This window comes from Stenella coeruleoalba (genome assembly GCF_951394435.1).
Source record: "Stenella coeruleoalba genome assembly, chromosome: 12".
NCBI classification, from domain to species: Eukaryota; Metazoa; Chordata; class Mammalia; order Artiodactyla; family Delphinidae; genus Stenella; species Stenella coeruleoalba.
The window spans coordinates 52,548,222-52,571,716 of record NC_137158.1 but is presented as its reverse complement, the minus strand read 5'-3'; the positions used below and the strand labels follow the sequence as shown (position 1 = coordinate 52,571,716).

The 23,495-nt window shown below is 40.2% G+C and overlaps 1 protein-coding gene across 1 annotated transcript in view; it reads left to right on the top strand.

Moving 5' to 3' along the window:
• Nucleotides 1-23,495, top strand: part of TRDN (triadin) — a 372,178-nt gene that overhangs the window by 124,370 nt on the left and 224,313 nt on the right. The window contains exon 9 of the mRNA XM_079939170.1: nt 822-881. Within this exon, the coding sequence (XP_079795296.1) occupies nt 822-881 (60 nt within the window). The remainder of the gene's footprint in view (nt 1-821; nt 882-23,495) is intronic.

Sequence of the window (23,495 nt, the reverse complement as noted above, 5' to 3'; positions counted from 1 at the left end):
ATTGGAATGGCCTCGGCAGAATCTAAAGTTATATGAAAATTTAAAGTTCAGTACAATGTCTTTAATTTAGAAGGAAATGAAAAAACGAACTCCTGAAATAATTTTTGACAAAGTCTGCCTCAAAAGCTCAAATCCTATGCTGTTTCTCTTTTTTTTTTTTTTTTTACTTTTTCCATGGACCATATACTAATCAAGATCATAAGATGATCTTCTAATAAAGATTACCCAATCAATTACCTTAAGAATCATGTTATTTAGTGCTGTAAGTCTGTTCTTCTGGATTTCCTCTTCTAATTGAAGAGAATCTCCACGTAGAAGACCCCTGACAGGTTGCAAAGGGGTTAGCCCTCCTGCTTGCCTTTTCAAGAAACATTCTGTGGCTTCATTTAGACAATGAGGTGAAAGGTTGGGAGTGAATATTTGGTAAAACATTCCAAGTTGGAAACAATTTCCTCTTGTGAAACTTCTGTTTCATTACTGGAAGTATATATACAGACAATGAGAAAAATTGCTTAAATATGATGACTAATAATAAATTTGATGAAAAAGGTTTTGATTTTTAAAAACACTATAATATGACTCTGAACTAGTCTGTTTCAATTTTTAAGGTTATTCTTTTTGTATGGAATAAATGGAAACTTAAATTTATTATTTTTCCCGTGTGTTCATATATGTGCAAATTATTCCTTCACAGAAAATATTGTAGTAATTAAAATAGAATTATGCTACTTTGTTTGTTTTCTTAACATCTTTCCCTAGGAAAAAGGAAAGGTGTCAATGACATTTTTTTCACTGCTTTTTTTTCTTTCTACTTTTGTCAGATCAGTATGCATTCTGTCGATATATGATTGACATATTTGCCCATGGGGATTTAAAACCAGGTATTCAAACAGTCCTTTTATTTGTCTCTTTTAATAGTCTGTTTCTAAGGTTGTCTGTTTTTTATGTACTAAACTGTTATGCTCATTTTTAAAAAACGTTGCATAATGCATGTGCAGATCTAGAATAAAACCAATGAAAACCAGAAGTAATAACTGGCATTAGGGCCTTTAATATTACTTGCTATGACTGCATGGCCTGTTGCAAATAAAGTCGGTTGAAAGCAAAACGTGCTAATATCTCTATATACAAAAAATGCTAATATCTTTAATAATATCTTAGAGTGAAGAGGTGAATCATCTTATTTTATTCTTGGTAAACTTAGAATAAAAGACATGTGACAATGAAAGCATTCTTTTTTTGGTAGTGAACACAATTCGTATTAAAATCCATCATATTTCAAATATTTAATCTTTTTTGATTTTCTCACTTGCATATGATCTTGGGTTAACCACTCCAGAGAACTACTATTGATGGAGATAGTCAACCCTGGAGTTAATAGTCAACACAGTGGGGAAGTATTTTTACTTAAAGGAATTTATCTATCATCTCTCCTGTCTTTACATGGTGCCTAGAGTGTAACAGGGGATTCTTTACTAACATCTTAATTAAGAATTAATTTGATTGCTTGTACTCTGCCTTTTTCAGATTTAAAAACTGATAGTCTATGTTCATGTTTGGGGAAACATTTCTAGGAAGATGGTATTGTTAAGGTAGGAACTAATTTACATTAGAATAATTGAAGCTGATTGTTTAAAGCAAACTATATTTTGTTTTCTTAACTATTTTTATGGAAATCGTTCTAAAATGTACAATTATAATTCATGCATATAATGGCAAAAGGGCATGTTATATCTAAAATATATATATGACACATCTAGGTCCTGGAAAATTAGAAGATCGTGAGAACTTTGGCTCTCAGGAAAACTTAATTTTAGTAACTCATTCAAGTTAATTTCCTCCTCTTCCTCTACTTCTTTTTTTACTTTCTTATCCTTCTTTTTTAACTTTCTTATTGGGTTAGAAACTGAAATGAGGAGAAAAACACTGAAAAATAAAATTACTCATTTGGTAGAAATGATTAATATTAACTTATGTGTATAGTATCATAATAAAATTAGATGGAAGCATTGAGGAAGGTAGTTTAATATAGTGAAAAGAGAGGGCTTTGGACACAAATACAGATATAATTCTTGACCCCGTCCCTTTTTAGCATTGGACCTTCAGCAAATCATTGAACTCCATCTGATCTTCAGCGTTCATACATTGGGATTACAGTAATAAACTTACAAAGTTGTTGATAAAGCATCTAATAGATGCACAACAAAGTGCTATTATAGCTTTATTCTCTAATTCATTTATTTCACCACAGCCCATCTGGGCGAGCATCCCACGTAAAGTGAACGTATCAACATTGACAAGTCCCTATCTCTATATACCATTAACTCAGTTTTAGGTAGCAGGTTGTTGCCCATTTTTTCAGCTGTGATGGTTTAAGAAATTCATACTCTACACATATTTTGCTTTTTTAAGAGACCAAACTTGAAGATATCAATTAACTATTTACTTACACACAAGATGAATCTATGTTCTTGATGAGCATGAGTTTTTAAATTCCATCATCTGAAGAAGAAAATAATGTGTTCTTTGTTCCACTTAAATTATTCATAGTAGCTACTAATTGATTATACAATACGGTTTCTAAGAGAACCACAGGGCACAGATAACCGTGCGTTATCACAGGCAGTGAGTTGTGTTCACAGTTTTGGAGTCACAATGCCATTCGTTTCTTTCTGAAAATTCAACAATGGATTCAGGTCAGAAGGACCAGAAGAAACACCTCTGCATGAGTTAAGGAGAATTTTGCTGTTGTTGGGGAGGAAGGAAACTTTCCTTTACCCTCCTAGGTTCTTCTAGCTGCTATAAGAATTGAATTGACATGAGAGAGCTTAACAGGAGAAAATCAAATTATTTCATAAGCATAGGAACCCTACACGAGATGGTCAGAGACAGAAAGGTACAATGAGGTATACATTGCTATCCTGAACTAAGAAATGAGTTAGGGGCCCGAGGCTTTCGAGGGCAGGAGCGTAATTCACAGGACAATTTTAAAAGGAGCAGATATTGGTCACTTAGGTGTTTGCCCTGCCATACAGATGGGGCCACTTACATAAAGTTCTGGTAATAACTTTATTTTCTGGGAAAAATCTCCAATTTAAGTCCTTGTAGGTAGTTAAGGGAGGAGACGTAGTTTCTCTTGAACCTGTAGGATCTCTGTTGCCCTAGCTCAAAATAATCCATGTGCCAAAGTGGCACATCTTGGAGAGGTCTGTTCTGAACCCCCAGGGTTCCCTCCTTTGGAACTTCCCCAAGAAGTTTCACAGTTCAGAATTTGAGTTGATAGATTGCTCTATCTCATTGAACCACTCTCTTGGTCCTGAGAATAGGTCATCTCAGTGAGACAGTTGTGTCTCATTTCATGAGGCTTCTAAAGTTAGGCCTATTGTGAAAGCAATCAGATATTTAATAAGAGACAAGTATATAGAAACAAAAGAAAAATAATAGTGATTGGAGTAGACTATCAGCCCAGTTTCTGAATGCAAGCAGTTGAGAAAGTTTCTAAGCATCCAACTTGAGACATCTTCAGATGGAGTGGGGGCAGGTAGTGACAATCTGATAGATTTTTTCAGGTTTGCAGTTTGAATATGTCTAGCGATCTTTCTGATTGGCCATAGCAACAGGCATGAAGATTGTCAGTGCATGAGCCGTTATGGTGATTTCTGTGAAGTTTATATCAAGTTGCCCAACTTTAGTTTGCATGGCTTTGGGAAAAGGGCAGTTTTAGTTCTCAATGATTCCAAATCAAAAGGGTGGGAGAAAAATTGGAAACCTTAGTTTGGAGAATTGTAGCCAAATATTGGTGAAAACTAGAAGAATTCAGGAGCAGTCAAGTTTACAGGTAGAAAACAAAACTTTAAAAGACAATGGACAGCAATAGAATCTAATAACCACAAAAGTGTGTCACTGAAACATAATTTTCCTCTCTAAAAATCACCCTCATATCTATCAAATATAGACAAATTAAGACTAATCTGTTTGCAAAATAAGTCTAGTTTCAATAAACTTGGTCTGATTATTTACGTAAGTACAGTAAGAATAGTGAGTGGTCATATAGACTCTTTTAAACTGCTTTGTTGGAACTTTTCATGAGAAATCTCTAGACTGAACTTTTAAAGGCCTCTTGAAGCCAGGATAGTCAAGCCAGGAAATTGTCATCAGCCTTCGCCTGAAATCAAATATAGATTTGGGTGAACTCCTCTCTTCTCAAGGTCCCCAAAATATCTTGAGATTCCTGCACTTGCCAGGAAGTGACCTTCCTTACTCACCCGGTGAGGCTGCTGACAACCCTGTAAGTAAAGCACCAGGCTGTTCCCAGGAGCTTTACTGGTTCCCTAAAGCAAATCTTAGCTCCTTCAAGTGGCCTGGTCCTATCTGAGTCTATGCATGTATTCCTCAAATATGAGACTCCAATCAAAGCCCTGGTAATATAACCAATGTTTTCAATTTCGTCCTGTTAGAAAGAGAAAAGATTCTTATTGAAGTTATGCAAATAACTATACTGCCATTAAAAAAAAATCCTTAAAATGCTAAGAGTTCCCAAGTTCTGGAGGGATTAGGTAGGGAGAAAAAGATAAATGTTTTAATTCTGTTTATGATTTACCAACTTGCTGTAAGTCATAAGTAGCGAAGTTAAAAAATTCTTTATATCTGGAAGACAAATGATTAAAAAACAGTAACACTTTGGACAAAAAAATCATAAAAATTATAATCATATTCGTCAGCTCATTCAGTCTTATGTAATTAATTCATGCTCTGCTTGAGTCTAGTTGTTCCATTAGCTCTGTCAACCTTGCTTGATGATTGAGGGTGATAGGGATGGTGATAATTCCAAGAAGTTTACAAGATTTTCCCTAAGGCTCAAATGATTTGCCCAGTGAAGTGGACAAATCACTTGATCACCAGAGACTGTGAAAGGTATACCCCAAGTGAGAAACACATTTTCTAACGGTTTCTTTGCCACTGTGAAGGCATCAGCCTTGTACCAAGGGAAGGCTTCAACCCATCCTGAAAACATTATACAATAACAATAATACACTGATAACCCATACTAAGTTGCAGTTGAATGAAGTCCAGCTGCAGATGTTTAAAGGGTTCAGTGTGAGGAGGTCTGAGGCCTCTGACAGGTCAGACATTGCTGGTAGACTGTTTTCACAATTTCATAGAAGTCTCCCAAGCAATGTATATTTACAATTTGAGTAATATTAAACGCACTGTGGTGGGTGAAGGAATACAGAAACCAAAAAATGGGGTTTGCCACAGAGCCACAAAGTACCAAGTGGCCATTCTGAGTTTCCCGTAGCCCTAAATGTTTATATAATTTACAGCTATTGTTTACCCATTTTTACTTCTCTGATTCAGGAGCAACTATTAGCATGTACAAGGACATTGGAATGGCAAAATTCTGGCAAAAAGAGGTCTTTTTTTTACATTAACATTCTGTGGATTGGCAAATTTATGAATATATTTCATAATTTCTAAAGACGTATGCTACTTTATAGTAAATCCTTAGATAAAGCAGAAGACATGTTTACTAAGAAACCCAAACATCTTTAGTTTCTACATTATAAAAAGACAAAAGTAGATAAAACTATGTTGAGTAATTAATGCTCAATATTTTATCTTATTTGGAAATGATCTAGGTATTCAGTGAATTTCCATTATTTAACTTAATTTAGCAAAACTCTAAGGTTTCAAGTCACCAGAGAGATTTGGGAAACTATTTTAAGTAGATGTACCGTAAAACAATCATTGTTTAAAAGTTATCTAAAAATTCTTATTCATTTATATCCATTCAATACTTTTGTTCTTAACAATCATACTTAGATTACTCATGAAAATTTTAGGAAACATTAAAGCAATTAGCCATCATCTTCAGTTGTTTCTGTTGAAGTTGTTTGTCTGGCAAATTTAGTACAGAGGTAATATGACCTTATTTGACTTTTAGTAAACCTCAGTAGAACAAACGTATAATACTGTGCTTAACGCTGATAACTCTAAAGGCATGTCTGTATTAATTAAATGAACAAACTTAAACTAGCTTTTATTTACCAAAAATTATCATAGCTCTCGTGAACCTGAAAAACATTTGGCTTAGTTTCTACTATATCTTTGAAACTATTCTTAAATAGCACTTGTGTGTTTTTAAGCCAGTTAAATTGAGCTCTTTTATAATTAATTTTGGTAATACCACTCAGAGGCAGAAAAATACCGTGTCTATAATATACATACATAAATATATATAAATAGACATAAAAGAGATACCTTATAATTTTCATTAAAAGTGTTTTTTGAACCAGAATTTTGGGCAAGGGTGCTTATACAGCAATTTGTATTTTAAAAGCCCCCTTCCCATTTTTTAAAAAATTCAGTATTAAGAATTGGAGATGGAAAAAAAAAAAAAAGAATTGGAGATGATCTAGATAAGAGTTCCTAGAGAGATTATTAGCCTTTTGAGTTAAATAGCGGAGGTTTTTGGGATCTATGGAAAGGAATGGGTGGAATGTGAACTTCCTCTAGAACGGAATTTCCAGTTTTGCAAAGATTTGTAAGATTGTAGGCTGATCAACCATCCAACTACATCGTCCTCAATTTGCTTCTTTATATCAGGAAGACTTCTATGATTTAAATCAAAAAATTTTTATGCTCTGCTCAGGCAATTTTGTTGGCATGTCCAATTAATATTGCTTGAAGTGTAGATTGTTTTACAAAACTAGGTAGGGGAAACATTCCCCAGTAAGATAAAATGACCATCCCCATAATACAATCAGGTAAAAGAGATGCAATTGTTTTGTATAAAGCCTGTTCAAATATATCAATTCTCCTGTAAAATTTTATCTTAATTCCATTAACTCTTACATTACAAATTATAGCCTCCATTAAGATTTCATGAGTAAGTTTTGGTTTTACAATATTGGGTGGGGGAAATTTTCCCAGCCAGGCATAATACTATTCCCATAAAGCATTCAGGTAAAGTTGGCATAATTTCTTTACATAAAGCTTTTTTAAAGATTCAATTTTTTATAATCCTGTCAACTCTTACATTTCTATATTCTTTCAATCTAAATGTAGCCTGAGTCAGAACTTCATCAGTGGGTATTGGTACCAGTTCGTAGGGTTACCGTGTCAAGGGGTTCCTGGAAACTTCTATTTTCTATCCCCAGACCATTTTAGTCACTCTTCTGCAAAAGGCTTTGGGCCCCCAATGAGGGGTTAAGCCAAGGAATCCTGGCTCCTCTGTCGATCTTTAACTTAATTAACTGGCCTGTTGCCTCTAGTGATTGCTGATCACAATTCTCATAATAATCGATGTCTTTCAGCTTTTCAGATTTCTCCAAACTGGGATAAATAGACGAACTTATTTGGATTTCTTTAATGTTGCTGGATGAACAGGGGGCTGCCTTGGCCACCCAGCCTTTGGTAGCGCTATATTAAAACCTTTATGGTAGGGCTTCCCTGGTGGCGCAGTGGTTGAGAGTCTGCCTGCCGATGCAAGGGACACGGGTTCGTGTCCCGGTCCAGGAAGATCCCACATGCCGTGGAGCGGCTGGGCCTGTGAGCCATGGCCGCTGAGGCTGCGCGTCCGGAGCCTGTGCTCCGCAACGGGAGAGGCCACAACAGTGAGAGAGGCCCGTGTACCGCAAAAAAAAAAAACACCTTTATGGTAACCCCATCAAATGTCTGTTTTATTCATCCTGATGCTGGATGGCTTTATTAAAGGTTCAGGGTCTTGTTCTACCTGTCCAAAAAGAATTTTGGACAAGGAATGCAATGGAAAACACACAGAGACTGAAGCATAAAGAAAAACAAAGAAGCAGTTTATTAAGAGGCGAAAGTATGCACTCCGAGAAGAATGTGGGTGTCCTCGCAAGTGAGGAGTGCCCCGCGGGTTTTCTGATTTCCCTTTTTATTTCATCTTAACCTTTGAATAGGCATGAGTTTTTTCTATTAGGTGCAGAATATTCATTGATGAGAAAGTTGAGGCGGGGCGATGATCACATCCATCCATTCTTGTGCACTGGGCTCCTGAAGCCACCACACGTGCATCCTGAGAGCTATTTTCCCTTAAGGTTTCCCTTACCAGTTGAGCGCCACCCTGGAACGTTGTATAGTGGTCATTTGAAGCCTGGACATTTTTACTGCACATGCTCGGTCTTGCTCTGCGGGTTTTGTGATCAAGGTTCACTATTCAGATGTCATAAAGCTTAATCAGAATCTAATTTATGTTCTTGGGGCTGATGCCATTCTTCCATGTTTCATGATCTCATTAAGTGCAAGACAATGAAGTGGCTTTGCCTTTTTGCCTAATGCCTGTACATGAGTGTCACCGGAGAGTAGGTTCTTGTCTCATCACAGAAAGTATTCAGAGAGGAGACAGGAAAGTCCAGAAAGCAAAGCTAGGATTTATTTAAGCGATAGGATGCTCTCAAAGGAAGAGCAGACAGTATCAGTTGAGTAGCTGTGCGGTTTACAAGATGTATGGCTTCCTGTCATTTGGCCCCTGTCTGCTTTCTCTGTTTATATCTAGCTATCTGCCTTCTCTAACATTACCCCTTCAAGGAGTCTGGACCCTTAAAATCATTTTTTTTTTTTTTTTGGCGGTACACGGGCCTCTCACTGTTGTGGCCTCTCCCGTTGCAGAGCACAGGCTCCGGACGCGCAGGCTCAGCGGCCATGGCTCACGGGCCCAGCTGCTCCGCGGCACGTGGGATCCTCCCAGACCGGGGCACGAACCCATGTCCCCTGCATCGGCAGGCGGACTCTCAACCACTGCGCCACCAGGGAAGCCCCCTTAAAATCTTTTAAGGGGTAAAGCGTTGGTCCATCTTCTGTAACTGCTTCAACCTGAGCATGGGCGTTGTCCCTGCTGCCTGTGGGTGCAGATCTCCTTGCTGTCGGTCAGAGATAGGGGTCTTGGGGATTTTACAGTGGTGGAGATAGAGTGGGGAGTAGAAGGAGGCAGCACCCTTGTGCAGTGGATGTTGATAGTCCTCATCTTCAGGTGGGATGGGTTGGAATCCTTGTTGCATCATCATTTGAAGTGGAGTTTTCTGAAGCCATGGGTTTTTTCCCCTTGGCACCTCAGGTTTCGATACAGCAGTGTTAACAGGGAGAAACTGGAGTATATCTGAGTATAGTTATTAGTTATATTAAACATTAGTCCTGAATATTGTCTAATCCCTATGCTGGCTTTCTCTTGTGTATTGTTAACTATTATTGATATCATGCTTTTATTGTGAGTTTTAGTTTTCTTTATTCCAGTCACTAGGTTCTTGCACCAGACAGTGACATTCCCTACATATTGGATATTGGCAGTCTGGTTGGTGTCTGTTACCCAACTGTGATTACTGAAAACTAGAGTTTGATTGTAGTATGTTTCATTCAGCCATCTAATTCTTGTCCCTGGATGCTAATACCAGTAAAACAGAGGCTAGCTTTGCCTAAAAGCTGAAATATCCTTCCGTCCGATTTGGAGGAGGGTTATCTGTTCCAGAGAGTTTGGCTTCCAGTTGGTTCCTGCCCCAGTCCTTCCCTCCTTACCACACTGGGTGGTAAATGAGAACCCAGCGTATTTTGCTGTCAGCCCCATCAGGTCCCTCAAGAGGTGGGGAGTCCTAAAAGAGACGTACGTAGGTCCTCTGGGGAGGTGTGGTCGTGGGGCAGATCCAGCAGTCAGATGAGTTAGTTCCTTTAGCAGGGACATTCATGGTGTCAGATGGTGGGTGTTTGTAAGCTGGAGCTGTGACGATGTGGATAACAAGGAGGACCGTTAGGATAGAGTCATGACTTCCTGAGAAGCAAAAGAGCAGAGAAAAAGAGAGTTTACTGGACAGGGAGGGTATTGACACCTGGAAGGGAAGTTATTAGCCTCTTTTAAGGTGATTTTTACAGGACTGACAAACTTTGTTTTCCCTGGGGTTCCCTGAGCCCAGATCTGTGGATCTATAAGTTGTTTTTTAATTTGTGGGAAATATTTTGGGCTGGACTGTCCATAAGGCATAATCCAGCCTTTAATAGGCCTTGGTTTTAATTTTTAGGGCAAATAAGACTGAGAGAAAATCCCTTCCCAATAAATAGGCTGGGGCATTTAGGCATGACAAGAAACTTGTGAGTTCCAAGGGTCCTTCCCCAGGTGCAAGTGAGAGGGGTGGTGAAGTGTTTTAGCCTTGGCCTACCTTCTACCCCAACAGAAAAGCAGGTTTTGGGGGCAAGGGGCCCAGTGTGAGAAGTCAGGACAGAGTAAGTGGCTCTCGTGTCCACTAGAAACTGGACAAACTGACCTGCCACGTCAGTGGTCACCCGTGGTTCCTCCCGTGCGATGATGACTGTCTTCTCGGGAGCCTTGGGAGGTCCCAGGTCCCGTCAATCAACCACTGCCATGACCAGCATAGGGGAATTTCCTCGCTCCCTTCGGAGCTGGGGGCATTCCCTCTTCCAGTGGCCCATCTTCTTACAGAGTGGGCATGGCATCTTGGGTGGAGGCTGGGAACTGTTTCCCGGGTATTCCTTGCTCCAGTGTTTGAGGCTCCCATAGCTAAAACAGGCTCCCTTTCCTGGCAGAGGTCTTCTGGTACTTTTGGGGTGACCAGGAGGTGGTTAGATCTTGTCATGAGAGCTGCCAAAAGCCTGGCTTGCTGTCCTTCCCTTCTTAAGTCATGCTGTTCCTTCCTTTCTTCCTCAGCCTGGTCTCTATTGTTAAAGACACTGAAGGCCATACCAATAAGAAGGTTGAGAGGGTTTGCGGCCCCATGGCAAGCTTTTGAAGCTTCTGATGGATGTCAGGGGCTGATTGGCTGGTGAAGTGGGTTGTAAATACAATGTGTCCCTCAAAAGGGTTTGGGTCTACATTCATATACCCTCTGAGGGCGTCTACCAATCGGGTCTGAAATAGGGCTGGATTTTCATCTTGGCCTTGGGTTATCTCCTTAACCTTACAATAGTTAACAGGTTTAATTATGCATCAATTCATCCCTTCAGTAAGGCAAAGGATTATGTGGTCCCTTCTAGTGATACCAGGCTGACCCGGCTGATAGTTCCAATTGGGTTCCCAGTTGGGATCCATTAGAGGTACTGCTGTCATGCTCACAGGGTGCTGATGAAGTTGGGCAACGTATAATCCATCAGCATGTTTGACCGTGTGCCCAAATACAGGGTCTTTTCCTCAGTGTGGCAGCAGTGGGAAAGGACAATATTTAGGTCCTTCCAGGTAAGATCAAAGGAGAGAGTCAGTCCCTGGAATTCTTTGGTGCACCGGCTGGGGTACTCCTAGAATCTGCCCAAGTGAGTGAGGCACTGGTTGAGGTCAAAGAAAAAGAGGTGTAGACTCTGGTAATTCCCTGAGGCCTGCCTACTGCTTCCTGAAGGGGGCAAAGCAGCTCTGGCTGCACTTCTGGTACAGAAAGGTCAAGAAGCTTATAGGGCAGGTGAGGGGCTGAAGATGGTAAAAGAGTGCTGGGGCTTGGGTCGTCTGTCTGGGGCTTGTGTTCCTCCAGGGGTGCCACTAGAGAGGGCATTTGTACAGCCTGAAAGGCTCCCAGCTGGCAAGGTTCCCTAACGTAGGACTTGCATAGCTCCAGGTTCTCTCTTAGGGCCATAAAAGCCTGAACCTAAGGAACTTCTACCCATTTTCCCTGCCTTTTGCAACAATGTCTAACTGTAAGATGGTATTATAGTTGAGGCTTCCATTCTCTGGCCAGGCCTCATCGTCCTCAATGGGGCAAAGCTGTGTTACAAAAGAAAATGTGCTTTTTTTCTTTTAAAGCATCTAGAGGAAACTTGCCCCAGTGACTCAGAATGCACCTGAGGGGTGAGTCCTTGGGGATGGAGGTGTTTCCCATAGTTCCTTCAGGGAGAGAGCGCTCCTGTAACAAAGAGGAGCACTAGCCTTAGGAGGTCCCGTGGGGGCTCCCTAAGATAGGGCTGGTTCCAGGCCTCCCAGCCCACGCAGTCCATGGACCCTAGCCAAAATGGGGATTAGCTACCCCCATTATGGCAGTCCTAATGGGGCCTGTGTCCTATCCTGGCATCCTTGGTACCCAGGATGAGTAAGCCTTCCTCGAAGGCTTCTCTCTCTCTCTATATATATTTTTTTGCGGTACTTGGGCCTCTCACTGTTGTGGCCTCTCCCGTTGCGGAGCACAGGCTCCGGACGCGCAGGCTCAGCGGCCATGGCTCATGGGCCCAGCCGCTCCACAGCATGTGGGATCTTCCGGGCACGAACCCATGGCCCCTAGCATCGGCAGGCGGACTCTCAACCACTGCGCCACCAGGGAAACCCCTTCTTTATAGATTTTAAGTACAATGATTAATCCCTGTGTTCCAGGGTACGTTCTCCTGGAACAGACAGCCTCATTGTTCTAGGACCTATTTAGTCAGGAAACAATCCTTTCTCTCAAAGCGTGGTAAGTTTATGAAAATAGGCCCTGGGCCTTAAGGGAGGTGGTGTGTGAAAAAGCTTCTCTTTTTTCTTCCTTTTTTTTTTTTTTTTTTTTTTTGCGGTACTTGGGCCTCTCACTGTTGTGGTCTCTCCCGTTGCGGAGCACAGGTTCCGGACGCGCAGGCTCAGTGGCCACGGCTCACGGGCCCAGCCACTCCGCGGTATGTGGGATCTTCCCGGACTGGGGCAGGAACCCGCGTTCCCTGCATCGGCAGCCGGACTCTCAACCACTGCGCCACCAGGGAAGCCCTTCCCTTCCCTTTTGTGGGCAGCGCCCCTGGGTCTCAGTCCCCCCGCCCCCTCCATCCAGTGGGCCAGGGCGGAGTGGTGCAGGGTGGGATTCGGTGGCACCAGGCAGAGGCACTATATCTGCACTTAAGGGGACAGAGGGCCCGGCGGCCCTGTGAGGACGCTCCCAGTCCATCAACCCAGAGGAGGCAAGCGCAATGGGGACACCGTATGCCCTGGGCGTGGCCATGTGCGCTACCCACCCCTGGGCGAGGCCCCTGCCTCCCAGGGCGAGGCGGGGAGCGGGGGCAGGGACAGGCCCAGTTTAGGGGAGGGGGCGGAGCCCCGGGAGCGCGCACTGAGGCGGCGGCGAATGCTGGCCACCTGGACGTGCTCCCGTAAGCGCCGCCTGTGACACCCAGACCGCCTGTGGCCGAGGGAGCTCCCGAGGGGACTGCGGCACCGCCTCGGTGCGAAAACTCTCCTGCAGTGTGAGTGAGGCTGCATTTTATATCGCCACACAATTGAACCCGAGGACCGTTAGTTAAATGGTGGATAAGGCAAACCCAGGGGGCAAAGCTCCTGTGGTTCGGGTCGCTAGCTGCCTGTGAGAAGGCCCGGAAACTTTTCCTGACTTGCCCTGCACAATGAGAAGTGCAATACCTAGCGGTGAGGTTGGAAAGTGCCTGGCAGATTTCTTTCCCCCCATTTCCGGCCGAGTATGGCGCAGAAGGAAAAAAGGAAAGAGTGAGATAGGGAGGCAGAGACGATAGGCGTAGGTGGACCGATAGTAATCCTGTAACGGGAGCCGCGGGGAGGGGGCGGTGTTATGCCTTTACCTGTGTGCCGAAAACCCTTGCGTGGCAATTGCCTCGAGGTGGGCGGACAGACCTATCCTCTCTGCAGTCCGTTGCACGTCTGACTCATCCTCTTGCGGGAGAGTTCTCGTGGTGACTGTCCTAGTGGCTTTTACAGTTGGACCTACGCGCACATCATGGCAGCAATTGGTCTGAAAATGCGACAGAGAGAGAAATGGCGGGAAGTCAGGCAGAGCCTCTCAAGCGCAAGGGAGGCAAGAGGCTGAGGCTTACCGAATTCTCCTGGCTGTTCCTCGCCAGAGATGTTACTGGAGGGTAGGTTTTGTCTCATCACAGAACGAATTCAGAGGTGACAGGGAGGTCAAGAAAACAAAGCAAGGCTTTATTTAAGTGGTAGGATGCTTAAGATGCTCTCAAAGGGAGAGCTGGCAGTATCAGATGAGTAGCTTCTCTGAGCTGCTTTTGGCAAGCCGGTTCTGTGGGGTGTAGAAATGAAGGGGCAGAATATTCATTGGGGAGGGAGGGTTTTGGGGTCTTATTCCCTGATTTTCATTCCTGAGGGGAGGAGGGATTTTTTTCCTTATTTAATCTTGGTGGGGCGTGTTATGGCATTGGTGCATGATGGGAACTTCTTATCGGCAAGGCTAATTTTATTGTGATGAGAACATACTAAGCAAAAGGTTACCTTGGGATGCCAGAGAGTCCCGCCTTTTCCCACATTTCTTTGTGTGCCTCCAGGACACTTATCACCCCAAAATGTGTGGTTTCCTGTCAGTCTGAAGGTTCCTGCTTTTCTTTGTCTGCTCAAGGACCCCCACTGTTTATTATTTACAAGATGTATGGTTTCCTGCCATTTGGCCCATGTCCCCCTTTCTCTGTTCACATGTAGCTATCTGCCTTCTCTAACATGAGGAGCCTGTCCTTGGGCCCAGTCCTATCTTTCCTGCCTCAATCTCAGTTTTAATAACTATCTAAAGATTTCCACGCTGCAGGGATGAGTCCTGTGACTCTTCTCTTTCTGATTTCTCTTTGTTCCATCTCTTTCAATACTTGCTTTATTTACTTTATTTCTTAATAACTCTTTAAAAAATTTCACCTTGTTGGGAAGAGTCCCCTGACTCTCCCCTCAACCTCTTTTCATTATCTTGTTAATTAACATAATATTTTTATTAGCATCTGTAAGATCCATGAGGGAAAGCTGAGACGGCTTCTTGAGACTTTTTTTTTTAATTAGGGTAGTTCTTAAGGCTAGCCATTATATTTCTTTGTATTCACTTTTTAATTTGGTCTTCCCATAGGTACCAATAAAACATGTGTTTATGATGACAGCTCTCTAAAAATTTACCAATTTAGAAGTTTTTCCAATTCAGAGGACCCATAATTGGCAAGTAGTATCTTAATAGTGATTGAAACCAATAAGTCTTTCTATGGTTTAACCATAGATGCAAGAGGTGTCCCCAAAGGAGAGTGCAAAGAGATGCAGCCCTCATAAGATCCAAAAAGTTCACTCCCAAAAATCATCTAAGAAAGCAAAGATCTTTGTTGCACAGGCAGTAAGGATGATGTAGTGCCTGCACTAACAAAGCAACAAAGGTTGAGATGAAAATGGCTCCTTATGGACTGGGACCCTTATGATAAGCTCCCCTGAGAAGTGGCATGCCTGGACAAAGAGATGCTAGTCAAAGCCAAGGTTGATACCTGTACTTAGGACCAACTGGCTACAGCTGCTCTAAATCCTAGTCTGTTTGACTGACTGGCAAATGCATGTAGGCACATCCACCTTATATTGATAGATGGCAGAACCCAGAGAGACTATTCTCACTGGTCATAAAGCCAAATGAGCTCTCAGGACCGAGAACAAGACAAAAGGAGACAGATACAAATTAAAACAGCGCCCGTCTTTGGGAGGAAATGGATCAATAAAGTCAAGAGTTCTCTGCCAAATTTACTGGTCACCAAGTACAAGGAACTAGCTCTACAAATATTTTCTCCTGCTAATTAATTTTTTTTTTTTTTAAAAAGAGTCTTACCATTTGTTAGATGTTTCAGGATCTCTCAGCTGCAGCAGCCTTGGAGCAAGCAGAGTCCAGCAAGGGAAGTTTATGTTACCAACTAAACCAACTGGGAAGAAGAAAACTTCCCTCTAGTCTTCTAGGTTCTAAAAATTAAATTGACATGAGACAGATTAACAGGGAAACATCAAATTTAATTTCATACATACAGGAATTACCTGCCCTGCCACACACACTCACACAAGAGGCTCAGAGACCTCACATACCAGAGAGTTCACAGACAGAAAGGTAAAATGAGCAATATATTGCCATCCTGAGCTAGGGAATGGGATAGGGGCCTGGGGCTCTCAAGGACAGGAGGGTAATTCACAGCACAATAAAAAGAAAAGCAGGTATTAGGTAATTAGATGTTTGTCCTACCATACAGATAAGGACACTTAGATAAAAATGATCTCCTATAAATAACTCTTCTTCTGGGGAAAAATCCCAATTTAAATCCCTATAGGTTGTTAAGGGAGGGGCAGTAGTTTCCTCTTGAGCCTATAGGATCTCTGTTGCCCTAGCTCAAAATAATCCACATGTCAAAGGGGCACATCTTGGGGAGGTCTGTTCTGAGCCTCCACACTACTAGCCATACAGAAAGTTCTCTTCTAAAGTCATATGTAAACATTCTTTAAACAGTCATGAGTTCAAATCTCTAGCACTATGTAATATTCAAACTCTTGAAAATAATTCCCAAGTGCCATGGTTTTAGATTTCTTGATACCATTTATTGACTTTCTAGTTGCCTTCATAATTTATTTCATCTACCTACATTCATGATTTTGAAGGTTTGTTGCCATAATGTATAAGAAATTAAAGAATATGTAATCATTAAGATGCAAAAAACAAAGAAAAAGAATGTGTAAATCGGTGTATCTTATCTGGGAGGGTGGAATGGAAGAAGTTAGAGAATGGAAACCTGTATGGTATGCCCATTGTTTCATATAAAAAATTAGATAAAGCTTCATAAGTGTACAGAAGGAAAATTAATAATATTATTTTTGTTGGTGAGACAATACATAAGATGAAGTGAGAAAGCACTAAATATGGCTTGCATTTTGGAAAATAAGGAATCAGAAACAAGATTTAATCTGGGCATGTTAATTTAGAGAAAATGCAAGTGATAGACTTTGACTGACAATTACAGAATAAAACAATTCCTGCCAAGTTTATTGCTCTGCATGTATCCAGTATTTATAAAACATTTGTGCTGCCATCTGCTTCTGTTTGGGATTAGTGGAATACCTGTTATTATTTAGTTAGAGTTCATTATTAATTATTGGTAATGAGTTTTTAAACTACAACTTGATTTTACCCTCTGGGATGAAGTTTCCTTTTTTTTGGATAATATTGTCCCACCCTCAAAAGTAGCCCAAATTACAGTTCAGATTTGAAAAACCTTGTTAAATGTGCTAATGCCATGATGTCTCACATGTCGCTTTTTTTAAAAATTAATTAATTAATTTATTTATTTTTGGCTGCGTTGGGTCTTCGTTTCTGTGTGAGGGCTTTCTCCAGTTGCGGTGAGCGGGGGCCACTCTTCATCACAGTGCGCGGGCCTCTCACTATCGCGGCCTTGTTGCGGAGCGCAGGCTCCAGACGCGCAGGCTCAGTAGTTGTGGCTGACGGGCCTAGTTGCTCCGCGGCATGTGGGATCTTCCCAGGCCAGGGCTCGAACCCGTGTCCCCTGCATTGGCAGGCGGATTCTTAACCACTGCGCCACCAGGGAAGCCCTCACATGTTGCTTTTTTATCTCATCAAATAAAATACTTCTGACTAATATTGTCTTAAAATTTTTTAGCTATCTGAAGATGAACTGAATTGCTCTTTCTCTACAGTAAATATGCAGTATTCTATGGCCAGAAACAATCCCCACCTCAATTACAGGGACCGTCTTAATTAGGCAGAATGAACTATAGGGATCAGATCATTTTGTTGTATCTAGTTAAAATTCTCTTATAGTGACACACTCTATATTAAGTTGAAAAATTAAGAAAATTCTGTTTAAACCTGGAAAATTAGTGTATGCTACTAAGGCCAAAACTATGAGCAACTAGAGTAGACATATGTCTACAATGTGTAATTTTAGGGATATTATGGACATTGAAGAGCTCCTTCAAGAAATACTTCCTCTGCTGCCCTTCAATAACTAACAACCCCACCATTAGATCTCCTGAATGTGTAGATGTTCAATGTAATAGGATGCATTTTGAATAGCCCCTAACCTACTTTAGGGAGGAGGGAGGGGAAGAGGAAGAGAGGGAGAGACTGAGAGAGAAGGAGAAAGAGACAGATCCCGTCTTCACATGGGGGCTGTCCTGAAGCTGATGACCCCCACTTTTCCTCTAGGGCTAAAGTGTCTAGTTGTCATTTTCTTTCTTTTAATTTATTTTTTATTTTTCAATTTCTATTGAGTTATGATTAACCCACAATATTATTATATTAGTTTCAAGTGTGCACCTTAGAGTTTGAGAGTATTTTTATACATTATGAAATGATCACCACAATAAGTCCAGTTAGCATCCATCACCATACAAAGTTTTTGCAACACTTTTGACTATATTCCCTGTGTGTACATTACATCCCCATGACTTGCTTATTTTATGGCTGGAAATTTGTACCTCTTAATCTCCTTCACCTATTTCGTCCATCCCCCAAACCCCTCCTCTCTGGCAACCACCAGTTTGTTCTCTGTATCTATGAGTTTGTTTCTGTTTTATTTTGTTTGTTCATTTGTTTTGTTTTTTATATTCCACATATAAGTGAAATCATGTGGTATTTGTTTTTCTCTTTCTGATTTATTTCACTTAGTATGATAACCTCCAGGTCCATCCATGTTGCCTCACATGGAAAGATCTCATACTTTTTTTTTATGTCTGGGTAATATTCCATTGGAAAAAAAAAAAAAATATATATATATATATATACACCACATCTTCTTTATCCATTCATCTATTGATGGATACTTAGGTTGCTTTCATATCTTGGCTGTTGTAAATAGTGCTGCAGTGAACATAGGGGTGCATACATCTTCACAAATTAATAGTCTTATAAGAGAACTATTAAAACTGGTCAAAGCAGACTTTGGTGGCAACTCTGAGACTCAATTTACAGTGTCTTTTGTCTTTTTGTTTATTTTTATAAATTTATAGTACAGATGGTCAAGATAGAAGCCTTTAGATTTATTAATCTTTATCAACTTTCCAGTAACTCCAATTTCCTTTTCCATACTTTGTGGCTAAGCACATTTTTCTTAAGCGACAGCTTACTGATAGTTTCATTCATTTAGGTAGACTCTTAAAAAGAGACATCATGATTTTGCTAGGCATTTTCATACTCCCTCTTCATCAGCTTCCACTTGGGCCAAATAAATTGCATGCATTACCGGACAGAGTCAACCAAATTAAACAAGAGACACATTTCTATGAGTAAGAAATCACATGGCTCACAGACCCCTTTATACTTACTATAGATAAAGAAATCAATTTAAATGTCCAGTACAAGGACCAGGGCTAGTGTGCTTTCGCTTAGTAATTTTAACACTTTTTTTCAGCTTTTCATCTCTGTAGCCATTATGATTAAAGTTCAATACAAGCTAAAGTTTATCCCTTAAAAATTATCCAACTATTGAAATTCCAGCTACTGTCTGACTTTTACTTGAGCCAAGAATTTATGTCAAGGTAATTTATTCTACTTTCTGTGTCATTTATTCTCTTAAAATTGAAGGTATTCACCTATCAAAATCTTTTCTGACTATAATAAGGTATTCTTTGGCAGCCCACATTCCAATTCTATGGGTTTTAAGTCCATAGCTAGAAAGAGCCTCAAGGAATAAGTTAGTACTCTCATTTTATTAAGATCCTTTTCTTGAACTTCAGTGGTGCTTAACTGCATTTTTGGTTTGATCCTGCTGAGAAGAGGTCAAATGTAATTGCGTTATAGTCACTGTTATTCAATGGTTTAATGTAGTGTATTTCAGAGCTCAATTGGCTGTATTGGAGAAGAGTAGGTAAAATTTAGCCTTGCTCTGCTCTTCTCCAAAAAATCCTGCTACTAAAAAACATACTCACTTTAGTTCCAAACATCTAATTATTTTCACAGAACAAAAGCTTTGGGAGTTTTGATGTTTACTCAGTAAGCATTTGTTGAATCCTCTCTATAAGCTGATAATCCAGAAAAGAGATAAGACATAGTACAAATAATTTTATAACTAAGGAAAACTTGATAGGTATGCAATAGAGGTTCAGAAAATGTACAAGCTAATCTCAGGATACTACAACAAATAGTTATCTCCACTTATCATTTGGACCTCTTAATGTTTTTAATAGTTTAAATCATTTAAAGATTGTTCACAGAAGTAAGATTAAAGGAATGGTGAAAATTGTGATAAAAATTTAAACATAGCAAAGTTAAATGTTTATTTGATCAATTACCTGGTTTTGAAGGTGTGTACACTCCGAATTGGAAACATCTTCCAAAAGGAACTAAAGCCACTCGTCAACTATCATGCATAAACCTACAATTTATCCACCTTGTAGATACCAGTTCCAGATTTCAAACACATCTTTAATAGACTCTAGGATGCTATTACTTCAAATTCTTTCAGAACTTGCATCACCAAAATGCAACAGCTGAATTTTTTGATGGCTCATAATTTTGTTGAAAAGAAGATGTCATCTTGATTCCATAATTCTAAAACATTTTTATTATTAGATTTATAAACATTAATTGGAATGATAAATCCAATAATTGAAAAATTTATACATTATTAATCCTTCTGACTTCCTTAGCATTTGTACACTTAAAAAACATAAATTTTGGCACTCAGATTTTATAAAAGATGAATGAGTACTATAACATAACCTTTTAACGAAATGAGATGTTTCATGTTCTTGCCACAAAATATTGCATGATAAAGTCCCAGTTGAAGAACTAACCAGATGAGAATACCATATTCCCTTTTTGTCCTTTGAAATATATTGTTCACTCATTGATTGTTGGGTTTGAAAAAATTCATTGTCATGTGAAGATTCATAGTTTAAAATTTCACTTGAACAGTCAATTTCAATTTCACCCTAATCATTAAGGTTTAGTGTATTGCTGTCTGTCTTTTTGCATTCATCTTCTGATTCACCCAATAAAAAGCTTTGTGTGTCAATATTCTTCTCTTTGCAGTAATGGATGGAAAATAAAAACTCTAAATTCTAAACTGTATTAAATGAAACTAAAAGTAGACCATAAAAATGTCTCCAGGCTTTTATACCGTCTTGAATGATGATGCAAAACTTTAGTCAACACAATGAAAAAACTGAATGATGAGATAATGATGATTTATCTTACAACTACATCATCCTTCTGGACAATTCCATCATTATTCTATTTTCTTAAATTTTTTCTCCTTAGCATTGTTGGGAATAATTGACGAGTAATGATGAAATAATTCCTTAGTTGATGAAATAGAAAATGTTCAAGATATGAGAAAAATAAGATCATGAGTATCCCATAATGTGTGATTTTTAAACTGTCCAATGGTGCTACATGATAATTACAAGATAGAATGAGTTTTATTGTTTAAAAATTATTAATTTTAAGGCTTCCCTGGTGGCGCAGTGGTTGAGAATCTGCCTGGTAATGCAGGGACATGGGTTCGTGCCCTGGTCTGGGAGGATCCCACGTGCCGTGGAGCAGCTAGGCCCATGAGCCACAACTACTGAGCCTGCACGTCTGGAGCCTGTGCTCTGCAACAAGAGAGGCTGCAATAGTGAGAGGCCCGCGCACCGCGATGCAGAGTGGCCCCCGCTTGCCACAGCTAGAGAAAGCCCTCACACAGAAACGAAGACCCAACACAGCAAAAATAAATAAATTAATTAATAAAACTCCTACCCCCAACATCTTCTTAAAAAAATAAAATAAAATAAAAAATTAATTAATTTTAATTATTGTTTAAAAATAATTAATTATAGATCTTCTTTGGAAGCTCTATAAGAAAAAATAAGACAAGGAATATTAGTCTCTACAAATAGTGAGAATAGCTGAAAAAAGAAACAAAAAAACTAAGATTGGCTTCAGTGGACCCAGATAGTACACTGGGACCCAATGGAGAGAATGTAAAGGTGGGGGCCACACAAGCCAGGATTTAAATACTTTGCTGTGGAGTTTTGTTTTGGGTCTTTAGTCTGGAGAATTTCTTTGTAAAATTCATTTCTTAAGATTCTTAAAATGATAATGTATGTACATGTCCTTCCCCAAATTTTTTTGCTTTCTCTTTTACTATGGAAATTTACTGCAAAATGATAGTGCTCCTAGTGTGAAAGTTCAGAGAAAATCTTGTGGAAGAGGTAAAAATTGAAATGGACCTTGAGAAATTGGTAGGATATGCCTATATCAAGTTAAGGATAAAGACATTTAAGGCTAAAGCGATAATAATTAAGGCACAGAATCACAATATATTGAAATGTTGTTTTGTGATTGTCAATTCTTGAGTATTTACTTTTTGCTAAATCTTATTTAATCCTTATAAAACTTTTGAGAGTCGTGTGTTATCATCCTTGTTTTACAGATGAGAGAACTGAGGCAGAGAGTTCAAGTGTTTTGTCCAGGTCATACACTGTGTGGACAAAGAATTTAAACCCAGGTCTGCCTAATTCTAAGGCCCTCAGGATTAAGATGAAATCTCTCAGCTTCCAAGACTTAGGGAACTGTCAGTGGTTCACTCTGATTGGCACTTAGGGACCTAGAAAGAGAAACAAGATTGGAAATGTTGTGCAAGATGGTTCAGAGAATGAAATAGGAAGGACCAATTAGGGTAAGTCCGAGGAGAGGAAGTAAAGCTTGACCTTGGGAGGTAGCATGAAGGTAACTAAGTTGATTTTAGAAATATCACAAAAGTAGACATATGGGATTTATTAATATTGATACCATAGAAAAGTAAAGTAAAAGCTTATTCAGAGATTGTTGGCCTGAAAACCCAAAAAGATGCCCTAAATAGGAAGTAAAGGAAGAGAGTGCCCTCTAGAGTGGGCAGAGCTGGAGAAGTAGGAGACTGAATTCACTTATTCTTTTTTTTTTGCGGTACGCGGGCCTCTCACTGTTGTGGCCTCTCCCGTTGCGGAGCACAGGCTCCGGACGCGCAGGCTTAGCGCCATGGCTCACGGGCCCAGCCGCTCCGCGGCATGTGGGATCCCCCCGGACCCAGGCACGAACCTGCGTCCCCCGCATCGGCAGGCGGACTCCCAACCACTGCGCCACCAGGGAAGCCCTCACTTATTCTTAAAGCCACATGTGGTATTCAGTTGCAAAAGGGGAATAAGTGAAAATTCCAATCCAGATGTCATTTGATAAGCATCTGCTAAATACTAAGGTTCATTCTGTATACTTTCACATACTTTATTCATTTAATTCTCACAGAAAGCTCTGAAGTAGGCAGTTAGAGAATCAAGTGTGGAGCTTCGGGGAGAGGTCAGTGGTGGAGATGAGGTTGCCTGGAGACAGAGTGAAATAAGGCAAAGTACAAGCACTGAGTATCTTCTGCGTGCTCAGCAGTCCCAAACTGAGCACAATAAAGGACATAAGAATACTAAAGATGATCTCTCTTTTAACAAGTGGTGTGGATGAAAGAGAAGAAAGGAACTAATTAGTAGAAAAAAGTTTAAACTTGAGAGATTGCATAATACAGGCACTAAATGTTACAAGTTTCAGAGGAGAGACATCCGTGATTTCTGGTGTCAGGAGAGATAATGTGCATCTAGAACTTGAAAAATGGATATTATTTGACTAACTGCTGAAGAATACATAGGGCTTGCTTTGTGTATGAATGAAAGAGAAAATGAATGAGGACATAGGGCATGTGAAATTGATATGTTTATATGACAATGATGATATCAGACTGGATAGGGGATAAATTAAGATTAGAAACCATTGGGGCATAAAAAGTGATGTTTGTGGTGACAGATTACAGACACT